Source organism: Saccoglossus kowalevskii, chromosome 11 (genome assembly GCF_978046115.1).
Source record: "Saccoglossus kowalevskii chromosome 11, keSacKowa6.1, whole genome shotgun sequence".
NCBI lineage: Eukaryota > Metazoa > Hemichordata > Enteropneusta > Harrimaniidae > Saccoglossus > Saccoglossus kowalevskii.
Genome location: NC_140651.1, coordinates 6,430,941 through 6,458,907, shown reverse-complemented (window position 1 = coordinate 6,458,907; position 27,967 = coordinate 6,430,941). Strand labels below are relative to the sequence as shown.

Here is a 27,967-nt window from a genome sequence, read left to right as displayed (position 1 = left end):
ATATATTCGTTATACATCATGTTATATATATATACATGTATTCAAAATGTCTGATTTTGAATGCTGTTCCGGAGCAATATCTCTCAATATTGACAAGTAATCATATTCCTGACATGGTTATATTCCAGCTATATTACTATAAACAAAACTATATATCTTAAATTTGATAACTAACGGGGACTGTGCCATGCATGGCTTGTTTATTTAGTTTCTATTTGGATGTGTCAAAAGTATTTCAAAATCTACTATTTCTGTCATTCTGGAATCAAATTTCAGTCGTATATGGACATATTGTAGAAATTTTGGTGCATGTAATTTTCTTTTTAGATCAGATGTAAATCGGCCGACAGGTGGTCATTTTGTTTTAACATATGCTGTTCCAGAGATGACGTATTATTGACATCTATTGTCAGTCTTTGGTCATATGCACATTTATATGAACTTGTATTAAAAAAATGGATGGGGTTGTTGTGACTTCTACATGCATATGCATGATATGACAAAATCACAAAAATTTCTATGACTTTCCATTCAAGATGTATAATTTGACATCTTTCTAACTCTGTGTTGTTATTACAGACATATTAAGTATGGGTGACATCTCCATGGAAACCACTGATGTTCTGACACCAACATCTGATAGTGAAATGAATATCCCAAATGTTTGGCCATCTGAGTTCTTTCCGTTCAGTCCATTGGTTGTTGCTGTATTACAGGAATGGAATTCCTCTTCACTGAAAGGTAGCTTGTATATTTTTAGCCGTCTTCACATAGTGTAAGAAGGAGACTTATGTTTTGGGCTCTGTCTGTCAGTGTGTCTGTCCGACGTCATTTTGCTGAATGCCTGGACCAATTTGGTTGGATGAGACATAATGTGATTTTGAGAGATGACTGGATATTGTTGCCATGGAGACTATTATACATGCACGTTTATGATGCAAGTCCAATAGATCGTTACCAAATATAGCTTCTCTTTGTGGCAAGATTGTCTTGACGTGTTTAATGAGCAAACAAGAATTCCCCTGGCAAGAGTTGTAATTTTAAAATGGTGGTGATTGGCACATGTACGACAACACAACGTTATGATAGTTATAATGCCTCATACTGGTGAATGCTCACAAAACACTCAGGGATGTAAACAGTAATATTGTGTATCCATGGTTTTCTATCAAATGCATAAACCAACATTGAATAATTAAACATCATCTGCTATTAAATATGATAGTAATGTGTGCACTGTTTATTTGTAGATGCTGTTGAGGATTGTTTATTGGATAACATCAAAGATGTCCTTCATTATCAGTTGAAACCAGAAACATTATGTTTGTTGGTTCAACAGACATTTACTCCAACTGAGAATATAACATCAAATTATCAAAGGGAACTCCTTCATTATTGTGATAAATTTACTGGAAAAAACCAACATATCAAGGTAATGCTAACAATTCATCACAGTTTCAATGAAATTACAAAAGTGCAATCTGTTTTATCTCTTCAAAGTGCAATCTGTTTTTTATCTCTACAAAGTGCAAGATTCACTCTCACTCAATACACGAGTCTTCAAGTATTCATTGTGTTCTCTTCATCATCAGTGAAATTAAATCAGATTTCAGAATGCCCATTTAGTTCAAAAATAATTGAAAACAAATTTTTTAAAACGCTGAAGCAATATTTTGGAAAGATGCATCATGTTCAAATAAGGCTTTTGTGACAAACTGTGGGCAGAAGGTCATCCTAAATGCTTTCCTTCATATTTAATTTAGACAATGACTGAATTCCTTTAAATTACCAAGTCAAATTATCTCTCTACTATGTACCAATGTTATCACACCATGTACCACTGTTATCACACCATGTACCACTATTATCACACTATGTACCACTATTATCACACTATGAACCAATGTTATCACACTATGTACCACTATTATCACATCATATACCACTATTATCGCATCATGTACCACTATTATCACATCATGTACCACTATTATCACACTATGAACCAATGTTATCACACTATGTACCACTATTATCACATCATTTACCACTATTATCACACCATGTACCACTATTATCACATCATGTACCACTATTATCACATCATGTACCACTATTATCACACTATGTACCACTATTATCACACTATGTACCACTATTATCACACTATGTACCACTATTATCACACTATGTACCACTATTATCACACTATGAACCAATGTTATCACACTATGTACCACTATTATCACATCATATACCACTATTATCACACCATGTACCACTATTATCACACCATGTACCACTATTATCACACCATGTACCACTATTATCACATAATGAACCAATGTTATCACACTATAAACCAATGTTATCACATCATGTACCACTATTATCACACTATGTACCACTATTATCACACTATAAACCAACATTATCACACATTATTTTTTTTTTGCAGAAGACACCAAAAAAGAAGACACATGTTTTTGGTAAAAACTTTCAGGATATTTTGTATCAAAGTTTTCTGAGAAACCCTGAAAGCATCCTAGAAGATAACACACAGATGCAGTTATCCAAGAGTATCACAGAACTTGACTCAAGTCAACTTGAAAACTCTGTGAGAAATGTGTTACTATATCTGAAAAGTGCTCTGAAAAATATAGAGGTGAGTTATGTTTATAAAATGTTTCCTGAGAAAAGTATATACAAGTTGTATCTGAATGTGTACTGTGAAAGTTAGAGGTGAGTTATGTCTAAATGTTTGCTGAGAAATGTTGAGGGTAGTTATGTCTGAATGTGTGCTGAGAAATGTAGTGGTGAGTTATGTCTAAATGTGTACTGAGAAATGTAGAGGGTAGTTATGTCGAAATGAGTGCTGAGAAATGTAGAGGTGAGTTGTGTCTAAATGTGTACTGAGAAATGTAAAGGTGAGTTATGTCTAAATGTGTGCTGAGAAATGTAGTGGTGAGTTATGTCTAAATGTGTGCTGAGAAATGTAGTGGTAAGTTATGTCTAAATGTGTGCTGAGAAATGTAGTGGTTAGTTATGTCTAAATGTGTGCTGAGAAATGTAGAGGGTAGTTATGTCTAAATGTTTGCTGAGACATGTAGAGGGTAGTTATGTCGAAATGAGTGCTGAGAAATGTAGAGATGAGTTGTGTCTAAATGTGTACTGAGAAATGTAAAGGTGAGTTATGTCTAAATGTGTGCTGATAAATGTAGTGGTGAGTTATGTCTAAATGTGTGCTGAGAAATGTAGTGGTGAGTTATGTCTAAATGTGTGCTGAGAAATGTAGTGGTGAGTTATGTCTAAATGTGTACTGAGAAATGTAGAGGGTAGTTATGTCGAAATGAATGCTGAGAAATGTAGAGGTGAGTTGTGTCTAAATGTGTACTGAGAAATGTAAAGGTGAGTTATGTCTAAATGTGTGCTGAGAAATGTAGTGGTGAGTTATGTCTAAATGTGTGCTGAGAAATGTAGTGGTGAGTTATGTCTAAATGTGTGCTGAGAAATGTAGTGGTGAGTTATGTCTAAATGTGTGCTGAGAAATGTAGAGGGTAGTTATGTCGAAATGAATGCTGAGAAATGTAGAGGTGAGTTGTGTCTAAATGTGTACTGAGAAATGTAAAGGTGAGTTATGTCTAAATGTGTGCTGAGAAATGTAGTGGTGAGTTATGTCTAAATGTGTGCTGAGAAATGTAGAGGGTAGTTATGTCTAAATGTTTGCTGAGAAATGTAGAGGGTAGTTATGTCGAAATGAGTGCTGAGAAATATAGAGGTGAGTTGTGTCTAAATGTGTACTGAGAAATGTAAAGGTGAGTTATGTCTAAATGTGTGCTGAGAAATGTAGTGGTGAGTTATGTCTAAATGTTTGCTGAGAAATGTAGAGGGTAGTTATGTCGAAATGAGTGCTGAGAAATGTAGAGGTGAGTTGTGTCTAAATGTGTACTGAGAAATGTAAAGGTGAGTTATGTCTAAATGTGTGCTGAGAAATGTAGTGGTGAGTTATGTCTAAATGTGTGCTGAGAAATGTAGTGGGTAGTTATGTCGAAATGAATGCTGAGAAATGTAGAGGTGAGTTGTGTCTAAATGTGTACTGAGAAATGTAAAGGTGAGTTATGTCTAAATGTGTGCTGAGAAATGTAGAGGGTAGTTATGTCGAAATGAATGCTGAGAAATGTAGAGGTGAGTTGTGTCTAAATGTGTACTGAGAAATGTAAAGGTGAGTTATGTCTAAATGTGTGCTGAGAAATGTAGTGGTGAGTTATGTCTAAATGTGTGCTGAGAAATGTAGTGGTGAGTTATGTCTAAATGTGTGCTGAGAAATGTAGAGGGTAGTTATGTCTAAATGTGTGCTGAGAAATGTAGTGGTGAGTTATGTCTAAATGTGTACTGAGAAATGTAGAGGTGAGTTATGTCTAAATGTGTACTGAGAAATGTAGAGAGTAGTTATGTCTAAATGTGTGCTGAGAAATGTAGAGGTGAGTTATGTCTAAATGTTTGCTGAGAAATGTAGAAGGTAGTTATGTCTAAATGTTTGCTGAGAAATGTAGAGGGTAGTTATGTCGAAATGAGTGCTGAGAAATGTAGAGGTGAGTTGTGTCTAAATGTGTACTGAGAAATGTAAAGGTGAGTTTATGTCTAAATGTGTGCTGAGAAATGTAGTGGTGAGTTATGTCTAAATGTTTGCTGAGAAATGTAGAGGGTAGTTATGTCGAAATGAGTGCTGAGAAATGTAGAGGTGAGTTGTGTCTAAATGTGTACTGAGAAATGTAAAGGTGAGTTATGTCTAAATGTGTGCTGAGAAATGTAGTGGTGAGTTATGTCTAAATGTGTGCTGAGAAATGTAGTGGTGAGTTATGTCTAAATGTGTGCTGAGAAATGTAGAGGGTAGTTATGTCGAAATGAATGCTGAGAAATGTAGAGGTGAGTTGTGTCTAAATGTGTACTGAGAAATGTAAAGGTGAGTTATGTCTAAATGTGTGCTGAGAAATGTAGTGGTGAGTTATGTCTAAATGTGTGCTGAGAAATGTAGTGGTGAGTTATGTCTAAATGTGTGCTGAGAAATGTAGAGGGTAGTTATGTCGAAATGTTTGCTGAGAAATGTAGAGGGTAGTTATGTCGAAATGAGTGCTGAGAAATGTAGAGGTGAGTTGTGTCTAAATGTGTACTGAGAAATGTAGAGGCGAGTTGTGTCTAAATGTGTACTGAGAAATGTAAAGGTGAGTTATGTCTAAATGTGTGCTGAGAAATGTAGTCAATATTATAACAATTTTTTCAAATCTAATCATAAATGTTTGAATTGTTCATTTTCAGATGGTCCAGGTGAAAAATGTTGTAGTTGCTTATGTGTCAATATTGCAACATCTTATTCAACATTCTGTTACTATGGAAACACTGCAATTTGATAAAGAACCAGCAAAAGAAAGAAATCAGTCAGAAGAAGAAAATGATGCTAATTTGAATTTTATGGAAATCATTTTAACCCACCCGATTATTTTTGAGTGGTTTCTTCTGTCTTCAGATTCTAAAACCACATTGAAAATTGGTAAAGTTCTGACAGAATTCATTTGTAGTCTGTTAGTGAAAGTAAACCATGTTGTAATGACAACAGAATTTGAGAGTCTTTATAAAATGTACATGAAGAAATTTTTCAATTTTATTTTTGAAAAAACGACAAAGTTGAAAAAAAAATTTGCCAAAGATTCAGAGAAGGCCACACTTGGATCACAGATGAAGACCTGCATACAGATGATGTTTTCTCTAAATCTGACTATGGTTTCTAACGACGACCTACAAAAAATTATGACAGAGTTCCTTACCCTTCCACTGCAAGTGTTGATAGATGATGAAAAGAAAACCACTGTATGTGGGAAAGCTTTACTACAGATAATGGAATCACAAGTCCCATCTAAGGAAACTTTTCAGCAATTGGTTCAGATGATGCAGCTTGCTGGTTGCCATGACATTGACGTAATTTTGCTGAGACTGTTAAAAGATAATCTCACATATGTTGTTTATACCACCATGGAAACACTGCAATATTGTTTGGATAATCCATCAAAGGTACGTTTCAGATTAGTGCAAGGATTATTAGCCACTGTTTTGGATTTCATTCGTTCATGTGTGCATGGAAGGTACTATTGGCTAACTGCTTGGGTTTCGAAACTTGCTGGCATCGACTCCTGGTCGTGTCCACTCTGGGTGAGCCTTTATTGCATTAGGGACATAGAATGCTTTTATGTAGCCAGGTACATGTTTGGATTCCCCTGAATGATTTTCTTTGCGAGGCATAATAATGTATAATTAGTTTTCCTGGTAAGTCTGAGAATAGCCAGTTAGCTGGCGTACAAGTAATAATATGATAAGTGATTAATCCACTGATATTTACTATATATATATAAATGGGGGTAGCCATCTTGAACACTGCTTGAAACTAATTAAAGAGACAAGTTGAGAAACAGTTTCCTACAAATCAGGAAGAAAACAAACTTTCACATCCAAACGATTTGTTGCGATAACATTAAGCCAACCGCTAATCAAATTTGACTTCACTTCATTACACGAAATCTTAATCTGGCTTAAGTGGCCACTTGAGAGGAATCGTGGCTCCTTTCGTTAGTACTTTCCATGATGTGTGTGTGTGAAAATTTGAAGATGTCATTAATTATTTCTTGACATGTCTGGGCAAATTTAATTTATAGTTTATTATCACGTATTGTAGATTATTTTCTTTAACATAAATTTCCGCAATCTGATTATTAAAGTACATATTACAACTTGATATGAACAAGTTATGTTCCATAATTGAAAGTGACATCTCTTTATTTCAGATCAGAATTGAAATTTCTAAGGTGTTAGTTACTCACAGTATAGCACATCAACTACAGTTTGAGGAATGGTGCCAAAGAAAACGTAATCTCAAGTTGCTTAGCAACAACAAGAGTGTATATCTTCCAGTCATCAGTGTCTACTTGAAGAAGTTTAAACTTGTTGCAAATGGTATGAAATCAATTCTTAATTTTTATTCTTTTATTTTTTGTATAATATTGTAATAATTTGTGTGTCAGGGAATTTATAATATTTATAATCATATTATTTTGTTAAGTCCTTGTTCAGATGATAAAGTGACCATTTTGTTGATGTTGTTTTTGTCTACTGTATATCTGTTTTTCTGATTTGATATGATATAACTGAGGATTTATTGGCAGGGATTTCATTCACTCTGACTTGTTGTTTAACTTAATTGAATGAACTGTAGATTTTAAAAATTGCAAGAAATAAAATTTTATTATATGACCTTATTCATTTCAGGTGTACAGTCAAAAAATGCATTGGAATCTTTGCGTTGTGCCTTATTGCCATGGTTACTAGAAGGACGAGACAACGAGGTAGAGGAAAGTCTTCAGTTCTCAGTTTGGTGTGAATTGATAACTGGATATCAAGATATCGGTAACAAATATGAACAGCTTATATGTAAAGTAACTGAACACAGCCAAACATGGAACAGGTAAGAATACCATGGTAACATGACCTTTGACCTCATTAATTATGTATTCAACTGCTGAATAATTACAATGGAGTATGCGTTTTGAAGCAGGCAATGTATAGAGGAACATGCTATGTTTAGTGGATGTTTTGATCATGCGGAATGGATATTATAATTTTACACAACTATTGGTGACACTGATAATGCTCATAGATGCTTGTTTTTGTTTGACTGAATCTGGTTGATGCCAGAATTGAGTATTGTCTTTTGATGCCCACACAGCTCGGTCATATTGTCCCAAATATGAATATTGTTTCTGTGACAAAATGTACATTTGCTCTTGTATATAATGAAAAAAAAAATAGTCACGAGATGAACAGTGAATAACTTAGCACAAATATATAGTACATATTTAAAAATAAAATCCTGTAGTGATAATGTGTTACCATGGTGATGTAATGATGTAATTTATGATTACTATCCTAGATACCAGGCTGAAGGATGCCTAAGAATGATGCAGATATTACACACAGATGAGAACGATGAATATAAGATGAGTTATATAAAGAGTTCTCTGCAATGTTTAAATCTTCTACATAAAGATGCACTACAGATACAGTTGGAACACTTTCTGAACAGATCAGTGATTTCTGTTGCCATGGTGAGTATACATTGATTTCCATTTATTTAAAGTAGAGATAAAGATAAACCATATACGTGCGCTCTATATTTTTAGACATGTAAAATGCCCCCAAACCCCTGGCACATGGTGAACACAAATTTTCATTTTGATAGTGTGTTGGTGGTGGTGGTGGTGGTGGGGGGGGGGGGGGTGTTCTCAAGTAAGTTCCATCCACTTAAAAATTAGGATTTTCTGAGTTGCGATGACTGGATGACTTAGCAGTGATTAGCAGAATTAAATTTATTGTTATTTAAACTGTATTTAGATCATAAGTTTTAGTGCTTTTAGACTTGTTGTTTTTCTTTATGTGGAAATTTCAAATAAAACTCCCCATATATGATCATTACATGCTGCTCCTCTCGACTTTGTGCTTTTGAACTAATTTTAAAAGTTAAATTGTCATACAAACTGTGGTTAGTAGGTTTGTCGAAATAGCATCACAGATCACACTCATCTGTGACCCTGGAATGACTTGCTTGTGAAACAGCAAAGTTATCCAACATATGATTTAACTTGATGGCACTAGTAATATTAACCTAACCTAACAGAAGACTGTCAATCACTGGCATTTTTATTTCACCTTAAACCAAGACTTATTTGAACACATTTTCCATTATCTTATAAACCAATAATAAGTGTTTTCAGTCATTTTGTGTAGAATAGTTTTTGTGAAGTAAATTCTTGTATTGCATCTTTCTATATGTGTACATCAGACACTTTCATCATTACCGTCCACAACTGGGTTCGCACCAGTCTGGAATCGATACGTCAAGACAGGACTGAAAAACAGATATGAAAATAGTGATTTCTTGAGATGCCTGTCAAGACTGCTACCAAAAGTATATGGATCTATTACTATAGAGGGCGCTGTTCACCTTTCGACCATCTACCAAATGGTCATCAGTCATTCTAGGTTCTTAGCAACCATGATGAGCAAAGAGGACACAAATGACAAACAAACAAATAAAGGTATTTTTGTATGGTTCGATTGTGTAATACCCCTTCCCAGATGAATCAGTTAAAAATATATTTCCCTCATATGCTAAGCAAAAGTCGGATATATATTGGTTGCTATGACAATCAATTTGAAATTTCTAGTGATTTAGTTTCAAGTATATAGTATTTTATACAATGATAATTTTATCGCGGTATTAATGCGATCATGAACTTGATTTTCCTTCACAGAACTTCTTGTAGTTTTATTGTTAACGATGGCAAAATTAAAACCTGTGGATTGCTGCAATACTTCACACTTCACTGTGTTACTTGCTGCTTATGGATGCACACTAAGTAAAATAGACCAATTAATATTACAACTTATGAATATTTATGAGGCCAATAATGCTGTCATGTGGCAATACAGGTCAGTATAGCTCATTATTGAATATTTGTGAAGTCAGTAATTTCACTTCTGGATTATTATCATCAAGTTGTCATGGTGATGAGGAATGTGTTAACTTTTGTCAGCTATCACAAAATAAACATCCATAATTTTTGTCTACAGATGACCTGGTCTAAAATTCATAAAGAAATTATAGAAAATTATAAAAAAAATGTTCAAAATGTGAAACCGAACTCTAGCCAGAAAAAATGGGTGGATGGAGTATGGTTGTCTTCATGTAATAACATCATCTTGTGAATTTCCAGTTATTCCTTGCATATGACAGAATTTTCTGTACACTATGATTTAATTTTCACTACAGGCCATATATGTGGGGAGCTTCTGCAATGGAACAACACAGAAAACAACACCAGTTTGGTTCATCATTGAGAAACGTTCTTGGTATGAAGGATATATTACAGTTATTGGACAAAGATAAAATGCAACAAACAGTTCTAAAATTTCCACTTAAAAGGAGACTTCAGCTTAGTTTACAAGACAGTATAACCACAGATAATCCGTCCATCTATGACCCATGTTTTCTTCTGCCATTATTCAGTCATTTAATGACACCTGGTAAGTTGTATGTACATTAATCAAATATAATAAGGATGGATAGAGCTGACTACAAAACTTAAAATCACTGCAAATCTTAATAATTGCTGAATAAAATTTTACATAAAGTATGTTACAGAACAAATACAAGTGGAGTTACCTGAGTATGTTTCCATGGAAACTAGGTCTCTGTTGTAAACAAGAACAGATTTCGGTCAACATAATACATGATGCATGTTATTCTGTGTTTCAGATCTGATTCAAAATGGCTGACTGGCAGCTATTTTGTTTCAACAAATGCTGTTTCATAGCCACATCCTAGAAATGTCTTGCAATCAAAGTACACATACGTTGTCACACTTGTTACCAGTTCTGTTGCAGGATGGCTGACTTGTTATGGTTGTGTTTATTGCACAGTGATAGAATCTGTCATTCCAATGATTGTTTTATTTTCATATTTCCTGATTTGTTTTCACAGCTTCTGTTGTTGGTGTTAGACTGTTTGTTGAGTTTCATGGTCTGGGGTTAGTAATAAGTGCATTAAGCAGTGTTGACAGTAACATGAGAGCGGCTGCGTATCTTGTGTTAACTGACTTCTGTCAACATTTGGAAGGAGCAATATTCAAGGAAAAGAAACAAGTAAGCAATCAGCAGAACATTTCTCTCATAGCAACCATATGCATATCATAGCAACAAGTATTTTACAAAGAAAACTTATTTTGTGTAACTTTTGAATAAATATTTTTTATTTCAGTTTCTTTATCTAATGGAATGCTTGAAGAATTCAGTAACTGAGCCAAATATGCGGATATCTAATATTATTACGACATTTATCGGCAAAGTTCTACAGATTCTCTTTGTACCAGAAGATACAATGTATCCCATGGTTCAACGATTTCTGTTGATGAAACCTGAACTTAACCTTCAAACTGTCCCACAATTCCAAAGATTGTTCGCTAGTTCTGACTTTGAGGTATGTCAAATTGTGTACAATATTTATATACAGGTATATATTGCTATGGCTTATTGTTTCAGTGGGTGAAACTTTGCTGTTAAAATGCTCTGGGGGAAAACAATTGTACATATTGATTTTGTATTGGCCAATAGCTGATAAGTATTAGGTGAAACTAAGGTGCGTGTCTACCTACAGGGATACGGCGCTTTGGCAAGGTCATGAGTTTGAATTTTGTGTATGCATGTTTATAAGTAAGTGATATGTCTGTACTTTATTCAAAGATGTCACCAATCTTGTTATTGTTATGTTATGACATTAGAAGTCAATAACATGCAAAATGGCACCAGAGACAATAAATATGCTGGAAGAGGCCAATATCAATATGTACCAAACAATATGACCACTTTTGACCAATCATATTGGATGTTTCATACACGCGATGCAAAATAAATACAAGGTTCAAAATTCAGAAACTAGTTTAGGTACCCAAGTTTTTACATTAAATTTCAAATTGTTGTTTCAAAAGTGTGGTAGTTGTGATGATCTTAACTTCTCTTATTTTTTCAGTTCAAACGTCAACATGAATGGATATTAAAGATATGTCAGGACGGTTTACGAGATCAATTAGATTTCTACATTTGTAACAAGAAATGTTTTGTCTTCAAACAAATCATGTCACTCTTCAGTTCTGCCACTTGTGATAAAGTAACCAAGGTAACATTACGGCAGACTACAAGTCTTAGTTATTTTTCAAAACCTATTTGGGTCATATTAGCATTTTGGGTTAAAAGACCTGAAAGTTTAGAGTTGTATCTGAGAAACGGGTAGAACATTTAGAATCATATGAAATAAAGTCATTAGCCACCCATGTGATATGCATACAGAGTTTGAATTAGATCAGTCCCAAAAACCAAAAAAATGTTTGATGCTAATCCATTTACTCGGATATGCCGTGTTCAAAGACGTAATTTTGCATCTTCAAACAGAAATTCTGCTATATACAAACAAGGTCTATTTCATTCTAATGAATACGTTAAATGAAATGACATCCATCAGTAACTTAACCTTGCAAACAATTGATGGGTGAAAATGGTTTCCAATCTGTCAAACATCATCATAACTAATATCAAACCATCATGCATATGTCCATGAGAACCATTATGTCCTGTCTTTGTACCTGATTCGAACAAAATTGTTGAAAGTACATCCAGGAAATGGTTAAGAACACATGAAAAATTACACCAACATAGCCGGCAATGTGATGTTTGAAAACACGTTTAAAAACGCTTGGCTAAGGCGTGGCTGAAAAAAAATAGTGGATTATGTGTGAAAAAAAAATAAGTTCATGCAACTGCAAAGAAAGCAACAATTTATTTAATTGTGTCAATTAAAGTTGGTGTGATAAATAGTGTGGAGATTTATAAGTCATGAAAGATCATTATGAAAAAGTACCTACAGGGACAGTGTGATTTTTAATGAATTTGTTTTCTTTTAAATCTTTAGATTCAAATTCTTGATATCATCAAATCAGCTGTTACAATCAGAGGAGGAGCTGTGGAGCTTGGTAGATACCATGGATTGTTGCCATGGTTACACTCTATTATTATTACAAGGTAATTTACAGTGTTCTGAGTTTGAATGACTCAAACTTCTGCTCTTGTGCTAAAACTGACATTCTTCATATCTGGTGTGATATTTCAGAAAGTTTATTCAAATCTGTCAATTATCTGTTTTTTTGTAATCATTTGTGTTATTTTTTCAGTGATAATGATGTGTTAGAATCAGTTGTGAACACAGTGAACACAATGTGGATGACCTTATCAGCTCCCAAATTGCAGTACACCAAGTCAGATGTTGATAACAAACCACAGAGTTTGGTTTCTATGCGTACTATTATTGGTGTGTTTATTATATGTGATGCTGTACTCAACAAGCTAGAGTAAGTATGGAATATTCTCATTCTGTTACGTCTCTTAAATTATATCTTTAGGACATCTACTAATATGAGAATACTGCAAAATATAAAGGCAGGCAGTACTTGTCTATACTTTGTGGTATTCTCGTGTAACTTTATTATTATAAATCTTTTTACTGCTTGTAGTGATAATTAATGCGGGAGGGTTGTCACATGCGCACGCGCGGGAATTGAGTCCCAAGCGATGATAACAACACATGCTAAAAACGCAAAGGCTCATGGGTAGACGCTTGTTTGTAAATAACCACAGGCTATGGCGATCTGACGCATGCGCAGGTGACGACTCCCCTGCTTTAAATGAGAGATTATAGCCTGAAATTGTAAATAAAATAGTGCGAACATTTGTGTTCAGTGACTGTCGTGCACTATAGCACTTCTACATCCAATGTAAACAAAGTGAAGTGTTTTAATGTGACATTAATAACTTGGAACGTGACATAGTTTACCAGTACCCCATGTAAAGATTAATTTGATACCTAAAGGAGTGCTGATACATTTTTTAATGTGTAATACGTTTTTTTACGGAACGCCAAATCATATTGTTTTCAGTTCAAGACGTATTAAATTGTGAGATATATGCAGCAGATTAATTAGATATTCATAGTATTTCATGAATACTAATTTCTGTTGCAATCTCATCTCGAGAATAGATTTGTTTGACACTATGTTATGAATTCATATGTGACTATTATTTGGATTTCAGGTTGAAAATTCCTGCCTCATTCCTAAAGCTGATTCTGCAGCTCATTGAATCTGTGACGACTTACCAACACACAACCTATGGCAAAACTCCATCCAGTGATCGTATTCTCTCTGTTATGTGTAAATATGGCCAAACATTCCATGATGTTGTTGTCCTTGCAAACCTATCATTCAAAAGATCCAATGACACAGTGGTTGCCGCAGCAACTCCGCAAAGGAGAAATACTGATGTGGAAGTCGACGATGATATAAAATTTGAGTGTTTGAGATTGCTACTTAGTATCTTGCGAAACACACAAGTACAAGATATGGACTGCGAGACCCTACTGTTTGTCCTTGTGTGGTCACTCAGGAAGGTTCTCGACTCTACAGATGTCAGCATTGAATGCATCCATAATCATGTACTATGGGTGTGTAATAGTGTTATTGACAACAAATCAATTGGATATTCTGTGGTGACATCTAGAGGATGGTTAGATTCGGTTACTGGGATTGGAGAGTCGGTAATTACGGATAAAATTGATGGATCTCATCTCCTTAATCTTCTTCTTAGTATATATCCAGTTGTACATCAAATGTTTGTCGATTCTGAGCTCACCTTGCTTCAGGATGGAGGCACTACAGAGCTGTCTGATGTAAAACAAACACAGACACACAATGTGGAATTCTACATTAACACACTCGAACAGTTGAATAAAATATTCCAGAGTTTTACCAAAATATCAATTCTATGCTGCACTAATGATTCAGAACGAGCTCACAAGATATCCGTCTTCGATAGCGCTGTGAATGCAGCATCCGAATTGGAGCTGAATACTGGTAAGTTTTTTAAATTATGACACGAGTCAAAATACTGTGAATCCATTATTTTCACACAAGGCAAATTTTTTGTAAATTTCATGAGTCAGTGAAAATCAGGAAATTGCCACTACCAACAGTAAGTTTTCACTCTCAATATCAACTGAAACATCACGTAAGTGATAACAATATAATTGGATATCTTTATGAGAAACAGCCAAAGATCGACATAAAATATATTCCATGCTAATAAACAGGAAAGATAAACACACTCTTAAATACTTGGCAAAGAAACTCAGATTTGAGCATTGCTAAAAATTTGCATGTGTAATCAGAATTTGTTACAGATGGATTGGTCATAATTTCATAATTTCTAACATTTTTGGCACAATATAAGAGCAATTTTGAAGACCATTATCACGGGCGTGTGAATCCCCTAACCAATCAAACCAATGTATTACAATGCCTAGCTTGAACACAGTTGATGTGGTCACAATTCTGGTGTTAAACAATACCAGACCGGCACTGCATAAGCTTTCTAATCATGCAAAGATTATAACACCATTCTTGTAGTCAATGAATTTAATGTAGTGTTGAAAATAAGGGTTTTATTTTTCTCAAAAACATAATTCAGATGATCTCTCTAAAGTTTGCTATGTTTATTTTGTATTTTATTTACCGTAAAATCTGTATTAGAAACCGCATCCTATTAAAAGTCACATCCATACTTTTTGAATAATTGAGAACCAAAAATTCATCATTCCTTGTATGTGTAGATGCTCTAATAGAAGCTGCATCCACTCTGTTGCATTGTAGCATTTTACAGTATTACTTAGAGAATGCATAATAAGCTTATTCAGCAAAATCCATGTATTGCAAACTGGATCATTAAAAGTATAACTCAGTGTAACCATAGAAATACCTCTGTAATTTACATGAGTGTACACTGGTAATACAGCTAATGTGGAACCATGCTTCTATGAAAATATACACATATCATATATACATTTGAGAGTGTCTCGCAATTATGTTTTGCATTAAATTATATCTTTCAGAAATGCAAGCTGTTTGTTGGCAAGAATTCTTGTTTGGGAAGAATGAGCCGGATCATTTTAGGAAAACTAAACAGAAACTTGAGATGACGACAGTGAAAACTAAGAAGAAAAGTAAAAAAAGAAAAAGCACATCATCATATGAGTAGTAGTTATAGCAATGGCCATTGCTTACATAGTGAATTCAGAAACAAAATTTTTACACAATCCTAAACCAATAAAATTAACAAGATTTGTATCACGCTTCTATTTGTAGCTATCATCACTTTATTGTAGCTACTAGTATCATCCCTCTGTCTGTAGTTTTAACTTCTCCATTTGTAGCTATTACCCATTTATTTGTAGCTATCACCCCTCTTTTTTGTAGATTTAATCCTTTTATTTCTGGATATTACCCCTCTATTTCTGTAGTTTTAACTTCTCCATTTGTAGCTATTACCCATTTATTTGTAGATTTAACCCTTTTATTTCTGGATATCACCCCTCTATTTCTGTAGTTTTAACTCCTCCATTTGTAAATATAACTTATACACTTGTGCCTGCTGGAATTTAAAATGAGCTGTTTCTGAAATATTAGATTTGTGAAATGCTGAGTAAGCATTTTTTCATGTATATTGGATAAAGGTATCTATTTTGTTTGAGTAAAATTTATGTGGCTTTCAAATTGCCCACTACAATAATGCCCAGTTGAGATTTAAACGTCTTGCACACTATGAGGTGTGATAAGCATATAGAAATAAGACGCTCATTTTCATTGGCCAGTTTGTATGCTGTGCTTTGTGTGACAGTAGACTGCGTATTCATTCAACTAATCAAATCTATAATCTCACTGCAATGAGATGTTACTAGGACCAAACTAACCTCAGTAGGTGTTGGGGTCTACGAGTCGGGTATGCCACATATAGGTTCTCAGCCATATACTGAAACTTATACTGATATAGATCTGGCATCAGATCAATACATTTTTTAGGGATTTATTTATAATATTTCCATGATGAATGAAATGTACACAGGAATTGTGCCTTCTTTGAACCATATGCAGATTAGATCTATGTAATTTACACTTGATTTCAAAATAGGGTTAAATAAAAATAATGTGACTTTACTATGTATTACAAAAAGGTGCAAATGTATGAATATACAATTTTATCATATCAAAATGGCTGTTAGAATGCGAATTGATCAATCCAATGAGTTTGAATAAATTAGCATGCCAGAATTTCATGTGAACTTGGTCAGGATCTTTTGCTTAGAATGATGTGAATACCAGGTAGTGTGACCAGTGAATAAAACAAGTTTCTGCTTCCTTCATATTGCTACTGTGCCAAAATGATATAGAAGTGACTGACAACATTGACCCGTATTAGCAAGCCAATGAATGAACAGACAGCTCATCAAACAAGAACTTGTCCATATTGAGAGATATTGCTCTGACACAGCATTAATTAAAACAAAATCGGCCATTTTGAATACATCTATATATCCATAACATAATGTATATATAAAATTTGAACATAATCAGTCACAGCATGTCAGAGATACATGTATGAAGCAAATTCATTAAAACTAAATGGCCACCAGTCAGCCATTTTGAATCTGATCTGCAAAATAAAATGACATGCATCAGGAATCCATGTCTAATATATCTACCTAAGTTTGAACAAAATTCATCCATAAATCTGCACAAAAATGGCCGCTATTTGGAATCAGAATGTGAAACAAATTGATGTGCAAATGTATATGTGAAGTTTGATTGTGATTGGTCCGGACGGATGCACAGAGGTCAATCCATAAGTCCTCGTTTTCGGACTATGTCCGAACGGGGACTAATAACCACAGTTTTGGGTCTTGCACATGTAGATCAGCAATTTACAAATTTGGTAGTATTGTCTTGCAATCCTAAATTTAGCTAAATGTCAAGGTTTGCAATTTTGGAGATGGACAAGTTCTTTCTCAATATTGAAAAACTTGACCAAGCTGGGCTTGAAACTTGACTTTTGTATTAATAAACTGTACCTATAATCCCTACCGTAAAATCTGTATTAGAAGCCGCATCCCTAATAGAAGTCGCACCCATTCTTTTTGAATAATTGAGAACCAAAAATTCGTCATTTCTCATATGTTTTGATGCTCTAATAGAAGCCTCATCCCCTCTATTGCATTGTACCATTTTAATAGAAGCCGCGGTTTCTAATACAGATTTTACAGTACTTGATGAGGGATTTTATGATACATTCCTTGTCATGTGACATGCACAACAATGCTTTTAATAGTCTATTGTGTTCATGCAAATGCGCCATTTCACTGACAGCAATAAGCAAAGCAGTGTGTGCATTTATTCAATGTTTTTGTTGGATTATCATGGTACAAGTCGTTAATCACACCTCTTAGCTAGTCAGTTGTGTCTTCGGTCTTGTGATGTTTGCAAGACGCTGACCATAAGTGTTGTTGTACATTTGAAACAGCACGACTACTCGTGCAGTATTACCATAATGTGTAAACAAAAGATCAATTCAATTGTGGTAGCTAATATTTATTTGACATGCAAACAATCTCCTTATCTTGTACAGCAAACAAATAATATTAACTGGAATGGTATTGAGTTAATTATATCAACCAATAACTGTAAAAATACACACAACTAAAATAATAAATATTGAACAATATAATGACTTCAACATACTTGTGTTGAACACAAATAAAATTTGGCAAGATTTCGATGCCGGACTTGTATCCAGTACAACAATACTTCACGAAAAAAACACAAATAACTAATTGAAATTGAATTTTGACACAAATGTACATAAGGTATAATACTAACAGTTTTTCTGACATTATATAGCCACATTGCATTTATAACATTGACTACAGCAGGAAGTATCATTGCCATACAACATTTCTATCATATTCTAGGGGGTCTCATTGCCACATTTTTATAACCTAGGGAGTACACATGTAAATTCACCATTTGCGTTTCATAAATTTAGGGAAGGGCTTATGCTACTGTAAATTATAATAGAACATCAATTACATAATTGCACAATCCACGTAAATTTCCATTCTCTCTTGAATTTATAAATATTAACATTTAATATACTTTATATGATATCTATGTCTATACAATTTTGTTTTCAAGCAATATTGAGGGTACCTAGCTTGGTTTAAATTAAGATGTTTAGAGCTTCTAAAATTAAATAATCATGAGCAACTCTGTATATGTTGTCTGACTATGTACAATATATTACTACACTCATCCTTGTTTTATACGATGGAAACATGAAAATAAATACAATTTAAAGTCTCCTGCAACGCAAATCCTTCACTGTTAAATATTTACTCTTCTTTGAGTCCATGGGACAGTCTGGGTTCTAAACTGATGTGCAATTAAACACCCAGTTTAATATCTCCTTAATGTGTTCAATGAACAGTCAGTGTGTTCCACTTCATATACCATTAACATTTCATTTTACTCACCGTACATTCGTACAGTCAGGGTTCTAGCTAATATGTTCACTTGATAAGCAGTGTTCTACTTATAGAATACTATATGACATTTTAGAATTATCCAAAGAAAGAAGAAATTTGTTTTTGATAAACAAGACTTACCCTCATTGATAAAATAATGATGAATACTATATGACATTTTAGAATAGATTTATCTAACGAAAAGATTTATCCAAAGAAAAAAGAAATTTGTTTTTGATAAACAAGACTTGCCCTCATTGATAAAATAATCACTAATAATATCACCCTGATAACAAAATTCTTAATTAATGATTACGGTAAAAGTAATAAATCCCTAGAGTACTGATAGTTAGCAAAGTAAAATATTCACAAATATGTTTAGTTCACACAAAATAAAATAAATTATCAATATTGAGGAATCCATAAATAGTTTTTATTTCCATTCTTTCACTCAATGCCAAGTGTTAGTGTTTCTTCTCGATGGAGCATAATAGCCTTTTCTAATTTCAAGTGTAACCACTGAAAAAAAAAGATATTTCAAATACAGAATCAATGCCGGCTACTGGTGATTGCAATGAATGTAATTATATAAATGTATGTTATCGTACAAGCACAGTATCCATGCAGTCTGACAAACAGATTTGAAATGACATGTACAACACTTTACAGTAACTATTTTGTTTTCATTCTCAAAATGAAAGTCGAGCATCGTATTGTGTCCCATGTGACGTATAAATTTGAAAGTTGTACTGCATTATGTGGCACTGTCAAACAATGAAGAAAGTTTGAATTTCCTGATTATCTTGACATTTTTAATAATTATATTTGATGTCCAAATACACAAAAAACTTTAATTATGTATATGTGTCATCTTGCTGGAAACATTTTACGGTGACACAAACCTTATACATTAATGACTTTTTAAGAATTCTTGTTGCATTCTGATATGGTGTATGCCAAATAAAACATCTGTCGTGTTATGTTAAATTATTTTACCTTGAGCACTTTCTCATCGTCGGAATACATGTCTACCGTCTGAGCAGAGAACACATTGTCATCACCATCCTGTAGGAAAAATAATATCATTTTAGAATATTTCCAGAGAAACACCAGGAATGCAACCAACCTATTTGCTTATACTCCTACAACTTGTTAGCACACGACTAAATTTTCTCAAAATCATACTCAATTTAAGTTCTTTTATCCTTGCAACAAATGTGTGGTAAATCTTTTAACTGCTATTATAATTTTATAACAAATTATAATGAAAAACAATTTTATACAAAAAAAAAACATCACATGACTGCGAACTAAAGAGATGTAAATGTTGATAGTAAAGTTGACCAAAATGTGAAACGAAAAGAAGAATTGTTCTGGAGTGAACATATCAAGATATACTTGACAACAATTTAAATCACAATTCAAAAACTTGAAAGAAGTCAAAAAACAATTGACTGTTAACATGGCTGTACATACTGAGCTGAACACACAATAACATTTATTATTATTATAACTGACCTTGACTTTGAATATTATTTTGTCATCTGACAACACCGGAACACCAACGATATTTTCATAAAAATAAGCCTCTTCTACATCCCATCCTCCCCAGAAACGACACTTTTCAAGAAGCATCATCTGTCTATAAAGGTGAGAGACATATGGAATTATATCAGTGACAAAATAAACTCTGATCACTTCAGAATGGATGCTAATTTTTTTATTAATGCAAGGAACTATTAAAAGAAATGACAAAATGTTTTTATTTTCCAAAAGTTTTCATGCATTTGTTGCATTTTGCTTAAGCTCGAAAAAGATTGCACACCAACATCACTATGGTAACTAAGAAGATGGTCATAAGTAACTGATTAAAAAACCAAAAAACAATAAATGATATGGTAATTTTCGGAGGAATGACATTTCTGCACATAATGTATGCTGTTGTCATGACAACCAACTAACCTGTCAGTTAATATAACAACATCTGGATTGTCTTTTTTATCTGATTTCAATGAGGCATGAGCAAAATAAATATCACTGTCTTTGTATCGTCCTTTGGATAAATTAAACAGCAGCATATTTCCAATAGCGAGATACGGAGAGAAAGGCTTGACACCCTGGAATGTAAAAACAATTAAATGTATCAAAGACAAAATTTTATAACCAAGAGTACTTGAGTATAAGCAAAGATGTACTTCATTTGATTTTTACTTAGAAAGGATACAATAGCATAAGAAAGGCATTTCATTTAGAGTTGAATTTTGATAACATTTGTTGTACATTCCATCATAAACTTTTGGCTCTCATGAAGTGAAATATTTCAAATTAAATGTTTTTCTTGGTGATGGATAACAAGTAGACCAGCATTTTATTTTGTCTCTGATGTAAAGAGATTTTACAAGATTGTAAAGCTAATAAAGATTATTATTATACATCTGTCACCGTAACGCCATAAGTTACAGCGTGCCGTAATTTTGCGGTATTGCACTGGGCATTTTCATCCTACACTATATGGTAATGCGAAATCCAAATATGGAACGATTACACATGTAAGCGTTCTCTAATAATGAAAACAAACATGTCAGTTTCCAGAGTACTTGACTGGACCCATACAAAGAAGTTCGTTCAATCTGTTCTAAACTTTTTGTATTTCGGCATTCCCATGATGTATCTTTGGGAGGAAAAGATGTATAATAATAAAGTTATTACGAAGATACCGATACAGATAGTACACGGTCGCATCGACCTCCGCTGCACGTCGGTCGATACTCCCACTGTACTGTCTTCATGCATACTTTTTGGTATCTTTGTAATAACCTCATGTTATTATTATTCCATATTACTGTATTTGCTCACTATACAGTAAAGACTTCTAGTAGATCAAATACAGTTCACATGCTTTATTAGACCAAATATGGTAATTCATGAAATGACTCGAACTCACCACGTGTGGATTGATAAATCGTGGCTGTCGTATTCTATAAACAACATGCTCTCCCATATCAGCTGCACGTCGAATAGCATCAAACGTCATAGAAACCATATCGAATATACCGCCAGTTGGTCTAACTATCAATCCAAGAATTCCTTTTCCAATGCCTTTCAGGAATCCTTTGATGCCTTCTTCTTGCGCTCCTTGGATTGGTTTTACGATTACACCGGATATTCCCATCACTACACCCTAAGATAAACACAACATAACAAGAATTAACTTTAAAGTGCTGTATCATGTTTTATATCGGTCCAAAGCAATGTTTTAAACACATTATTAAATTACATTGCTTATTAACAAAATTTGATTGTGCTGCAGGGTAACTGTGGCATTTACATCAGCCTGGAATTTGGTTTGTAAAACCACAAGGCTAGTTGCCATGACAATGCTAATACACATGGCTATCACCAATATTTTTATCGAGTTTCAAGTGTGCAGTTAGTTCAATTGTCAGTCATTTTTATGTCAGCTTTAATTTAAGAAAACAAATTTTAATTGTTTTTTATACATGTTAAATGAATTATTATAATGAATTATTCTCTTCAGAATAAGTATATTTGACAAGCCATTTGGCAGTATGTTAAATCTCAGTTCAATCTTGCATCTAGAATGATTTCACTTTTTCCTGTTTTTCTCATCAGTGAATGAACCACAATATTGAAAGGCGACAAACCATTTTAATTTCCTGAGAGGCAAATTGAAATTTGTGGGTCTGAAAAACCATGACATTTTTTGGCAGTCATTTTAGATTTTTAAAACACTGAGTCATCCTTATTTCATAAAATTTTGTCCCCAGAAATTCTTCAAAACTGTTAAAATTAATAGTATATCATACAATCACTGGTGTGGATTCAGATTAAATTCTAATCTAATCCTCAATGGTTTTAGATTACACTATCTTACCAATACAAATCCCTTTCCTGCTAAAAGTAGACTTTCTGGCAGATTATCCGGATGGGTCTGCATCCTTCGGTTTCTCCTCTGACAAAATAAAAATAATAAATATAATTAATAAATTAACAAATCAGATAATATGTTTACTTCTGTATCAATACATTAATTGTACATAACAAAATGTATGATAAAAGAATAAAACTCTCACCTTCTTGAACTCTTCATCAAATGATATACTTGCCAAAGCTTTACCAGCTGAGCCAGTTATGCGAGCCACAACACCCGCTGTGCCACCTGTAATGTACGATACAGTAACAACGCTGTGATTGTGACGCTATTATTATTGGTCAACTTTGAAAAATGTGATTACTTTGACTACAACGCCAGGGTCATAATCAGGGGCACATTTCTATTATGATATCAGTAATTAGGCTGGTTTCATCATGCACCATTTTCACATGTTAGAGGAATAGCAAGACTGGAAAACATTCAGTAATTGTGGAATACGTAACCCTCTTTCTTGTTGCAGAGCTTATTGATATGATATGAAGTGAAATTCTGGAGTTAAAAGTTCACTCCTTATTCTGTATTATTATTTTCATTAGTTATGATATGAAGTGAAATGCTGGAGTTAAAAGTTCACTCCTTATTCTCTATTATTATTTCCATTAGTTTTTACTATTACACTCTCAGTAAAAGAATGCAATATATATTTAATGACCATAGAGGGCGCCCTTATTGACACTACATACCCACAGCATGGCCTAATAGACTCTGTACTCCTCTGGCTAATCCTTCAGCAAACTCTCCAGGACCTTGTACGGCACCCTGTATAGAGATTTTAATTCAGTACTCCAGCTACTTTATATGTATACAAATACATCACAATGTAATGGCTCATGTATAAACTTGGATTGTAATCTAATCTTGGCTGGTGCCGACCCATAGTCATGGATAGATCATACAAACCTCATAAGGAATATTCACCACAAATTTGCATTCTTGTGTTGAATAAAGAATTTTGAGATTACATAAGGGTATGCTGATTGACAGCATTTACTCACCATATAAGGCTCATAGAAGAGATCACCGATTCCTTCTGAGAAATCTTTAAATAAGCCATATGGATTGCCGAGTACGTCCAAGCCGAGGAGTAGAATATAACCCTGTCTAATTGCTTGTGAGATGTAATGACCTCTGACTTCAGATAACAACTGTTGTGTAGACATCAAGATATTGGTCCTCTCAAAGTATGCAAGTCTGATGGTAGATTATATACAAAGACTTTTTACAAGATTCCTGGATAAATGTTACTCAGCAATGAAGCGTACATATGCCTAATTGCTAGGCTTGTGGCATTTGTGATTGTCGAAATGGTGACGTAAAACTGTTTATTGTTAATTTGTATATAGGACATGATTGGCTTACACAATTTGTGTATGGGACACGTTTGGCTAACAAAATTTCTATATGAAACCTGTTTGGCCAAAACAATTTGCATATGGGACCTGATTGGCTAACACAATTTGTATATAAAACCCGATTGGCTTACTCAATTTGTATATAAAACCCGATTGGCTTACTCAATTTGTATATAAAACCCAATTGGCTTACACAATTTGTAAATGGAACCTATTTGAATATCACAATTTGTATATGGTATGTGATTGGCTAACACAATTTGTATATGGGATCTGATTATGTTAATACAATTTTTATATATAGGACCTGGTTGGCTAATACAATTTGTATATGGTATCTCATTGGCGAGCACAATTTGTATATGAAAAATTATTGGCCAATACAATTTGTATATGGTATCTGATTGGCTAGCACAATTTCATATTGAAAATGATTGGCTAATACAATTTTTAAATGGTATACGATTGGCTAACACAATTTCAGTTGACTTACTTGATTTCTATGTCTCTAATATCAGTGATAGTAGCGCCAACAGAGTTGATAAAGAATCCAATAATATCAGATTTAAAAGATCTCTCTTCTCCACTGGACACATGTGGCACACCACTTAATGAGAAACTTATGCCAAGCTTAAAATATAATGTTATGTAAACTAAGTACATTTACAATCAATTTTATTGATAAATACAATATGAAATACTGTAGAGTAATTTATTTCATTTGAATTTATTGGTAGGGGTAAATCAGTAATAGAATTCCAGCACAGTGAGGCAGAGATTCTCATGAAGAAGCTTTTCACAGTGAAATTGATGCTCGGCCGACCCAAAAAATTGAAAAAGTTGATGTGTAGTTTATATTTTTATAACTTGTCTTGATATCTGATTTATCTATCTTGTATGTAAACAATGAAATTTTCATTTGAATACCATTGTCAACTTTTGGGATCATTCAAAAATTAAAACCCAACTTATTTTTTTTTTATATTTGATCCACAATTATCAAAAACATTGAAAAAATAGGCAAAACTTGGGTGGGGGGATTATGGTGCCCAAAAGTTTAAAATGTGCTAATGAAACTACCTCAGAATGTGTACATTCCAATATGCACCTAATAACAATATAGGGTGAGATTTACAAACTTGTTTTCATTTTTCTAAATATTTGTTACTTAAGACATGAAATCTTGCATTTGAGAACATTATATCTAACAAGTATACAGAAAACAAAATGGGTCCTACATGGGTGGCCAACTGTCTCGTAATTTATTAAGTTACGAAACAAATGAGCAGTTCTTACCTTCAAGGGAGAAAGATGAAGATACTCAAAGTAGCTTTTCTGTGGTTGCTCAGCAACCATATATGCCAATGTTTGTTTCAATGTTTCATTAACTCGACCAAGATCCTGTCTTAGTTGTACCATCTGATAATAGAGAAATGTTAGTTACTACTTCTTCATAGTTGAATTAGAAGCAATTATTACAGATTAAATTTTATATTTATGCTAGAAGTGAAATAGATTGTTCAATTATATTTGCTAGATAGCAAGGCATTTAACAGCAATGTATTCTGGGTAGTGTGGAATGTTTGTTTGTTTGTTTGTTACTCCAATTACAACAGATAAACTGCTCCATTGTTACTGTAAAAGGGTTAATTTTTCAATGGGTTTTAATTCTGCTTATTTCACTGACTAGAAAATGCACCAAATTAAAATCCAGTGAATATGTATGAAATGCTAAATCAGTGAAATTTAAACCCTGTGAAAATTAGTCATTTTACAGTATTTGGAAGTATGGTTACAATGTTTCAAATTAAGACTATTTTCCATTCCAAAAAAGACACACCTAGGAATACTGATACTGGAATAAATCGAACAACCAAAACTTAACAAGATACAAATTATTATAATTGTCACAAAACCATCTGCAATTATTCTCCCATGTGAACTTTATAAGTGTTTAAATACAACCAAATACCAAACAAACTATTTGACAAAAACTGAGAGAAAAATATGTTTGATGACAGTTACTGTGCCATGTGACAATTTATATAGTGTGACATTACCTATGATGCAAATGGCATAGTGTAAAATTACCCATGATGCAATTGGCATATTGTGAAATTACCCAAGATGCAATATAATACATTATGTCAGAGATTGAAATCAGCTGCTGTGTAAACAAGGTGCACTGTGGGTAGACTAGCCTTCAAATGAAGTGAAAAGAGCTTAGCAGTATTTAGAATAAAATATGTAAATAAAGTTGTCGCCATGGTGACCAAACAACTCCAATTCCAAAGGTATAGTCGAAAGCCACACCTCCACCGTTATTTGACCTGTTACCACCAAGATGACAAGGATATCTCACCTCCCTTGTCACATGACTACCATCTTCATTTAGCTGTTGTTATAAAGTAAATTGTTAACAAACAATTAACTAACAGTATAACAATGCTGTGTATACTGTGTAATTTCAACATGTATAAATGTTAGAGTTGACTCTTTGTTCTTAAAAACATGTGTTCAAGTATACTATATGTCATCTAGTGAACACATTTAGTTCATGAATAAAGCAGATATATTTTCCGCAAAATCACCGTTTTTAGTCTTTTTTCTGTAATAGATTCATGTGCAATATATAAGATGACTTTTTCACAAAAAGATATTTCCTTCATTTTGAGTAAAATAATGCAATAAACGATATCTAGGCATTGGGAACTCAACTCACCTCTTCTGTAGGTTCACCTAATGTACTGAATATGTCAACAACAGAAAGTAGAAATCCTTTGTCTATTCGAATATTAGTTTGTTGTATCAGCACCTTGACATATCTAGAAAAGAAAAACATGTTTACAAGTATAGTGTTTACAAGTATAGTGTTTACAAGTATAATGTTTACAGGTATAGTGTTTACGAGTATAGTGTTTACGAGTATAGTGTTTACAAGTATAATGTTAAATCAACAAACAGCTTTTCAAGATACTTGAAGACAAACAGCTGGTCAATCTAAAGATAACATTTTGGTAAATCTCCACAATTTATACCCATTTGTAAATAATAATAATAACAGTAAATATATTAAATCCCTTCCCTTTTGTGCACAATCATCAATCATCTCAGATTTAGGATACATTTGTATTATACTTCAGACTTGGACCTCAAATTCCAAGTTTTGTTTATCCTTTCACATTCCATCTCACCACTTTATTGCTAAATAACCCTAATCAAATCACATCTCAACCTACCTGAAAGTATCAACGTTATTTTCAGGCACTTGTCTTCTCATCACAGAGAGTTCAATTAATGGCTTGGTACCAGATTTTCTGATAACATGTTTAGGTAGTGGTGCCGGGTATATGACGGAGGTAAAGAAGGCATCTGGTAACTGGTTATCAACCTGGAAATATAAAACAAAACATGCTACATAAATATATGCATAGTCACTGATCATGATCGGTAGATTAATAGCTGTTTCTTTAGGTCCATGATTATTCGGTGTCAATTCAATCTCACCTTGTGGTGAACACACCTAAGGATCAACTTGCACTCTGGGAGAATGTGCAAGAGACTAAGTGGGAATATTATGAATCAATCACCAATGACTTTAAGAGT

The 27,967-nt window shown here is 33.6% G+C and overlaps 2 protein-coding genes across 2 annotated transcripts in view; one reads left to right on the top strand and one right to left on the bottom strand.

Moving 5' to 3' along the window:
* LOC102809084 (nucleolar pre-ribosomal-associated protein 1-like) overlaps positions 1-16,900 on the top strand; it is a 31,078-nt gene extending 14,178 nt beyond the window's left edge. The window contains exons 15-31 of the mRNA XM_085505589.1: positions 580-741; positions 1,251-1,432; positions 2,459-2,665; positions 5,317-6,066; positions 6,834-7,002; positions 7,315-7,510; positions 7,976-8,150; positions 8,885-9,140; positions 9,357-9,534; positions 9,875-10,128; positions 10,586-10,746; positions 10,862-11,080; positions 11,630-11,776; positions 12,566-12,675; positions 12,825-13,001; positions 13,741-14,558; positions 15,593-16,900. Coding sequence (XP_085361715.1) covers positions 580-741; positions 1,251-1,432; positions 2,459-2,665; positions 5,317-6,066; positions 6,834-7,002; positions 7,315-7,510; positions 7,976-8,150; positions 8,885-9,140; positions 9,357-9,534; positions 9,875-10,128; positions 10,586-10,746; positions 10,862-11,080; positions 11,630-11,776; positions 12,566-12,675; positions 12,825-13,001; positions 13,741-14,558; positions 15,593-15,738 — 4,307 coding nt within the window. The 3' untranslated portion in view covers positions 15,739-16,900. The remainder of the gene's footprint in view (positions 1-579; positions 742-1,250; positions 1,433-2,458; positions 2,666-5,316; positions 6,067-6,833; positions 7,003-7,314; positions 7,511-7,975; positions 8,151-8,884; positions 9,141-9,356; positions 9,535-9,874; positions 10,129-10,585; positions 10,747-10,861; positions 11,081-11,629; positions 11,777-12,565; positions 12,676-12,824; positions 13,002-13,740; positions 14,559-15,592) is intronic.
* A 1,206-nt stretch (positions 16,901-18,106) lies between these two features.
* The window catches only part of LOC100375571 (intermembrane lipid transfer protein VPS13A-like), a 100,525-nt gene continuing 90,664 nt past the window's right edge, over positions 18,107-27,967 (bottom strand). Inside the window, exons 65-78 of the mRNA XM_085505588.1 lie at positions 27,601-27,752; positions 27,084-27,186; positions 26,724-26,756; positions 25,658-25,780; positions 24,855-24,991; positions 24,005-24,200; positions 23,693-23,768; positions 23,149-23,234; positions 22,950-23,027; positions 21,999-22,235; positions 21,017-21,171; positions 20,573-20,696; positions 20,051-20,119; positions 18,107-19,573 (exon numbers count right to left, since the gene is read on the bottom strand). Of these exons, the coding sequence (XP_085361714.1) occupies positions 19,502-19,573; positions 20,051-20,119; positions 20,573-20,696; positions 21,017-21,171; positions 21,999-22,235; positions 22,950-23,027; positions 23,149-23,234; positions 23,693-23,768; positions 24,005-24,200; positions 24,855-24,991; positions 25,658-25,780; positions 26,724-26,756; positions 27,084-27,186; positions 27,601-27,752 (1,641 nt within the window). The 3' untranslated portion in view covers positions 18,107-19,501. The remainder of the gene's footprint in view (positions 19,574-20,050; positions 20,120-20,572; positions 20,697-21,016; positions 21,172-21,998; positions 22,236-22,949; positions 23,028-23,148; positions 23,235-23,692; positions 23,769-24,004; positions 24,201-24,854; positions 24,992-25,657; positions 25,781-26,723; positions 26,757-27,083; positions 27,187-27,600; positions 27,753-27,967) is intronic.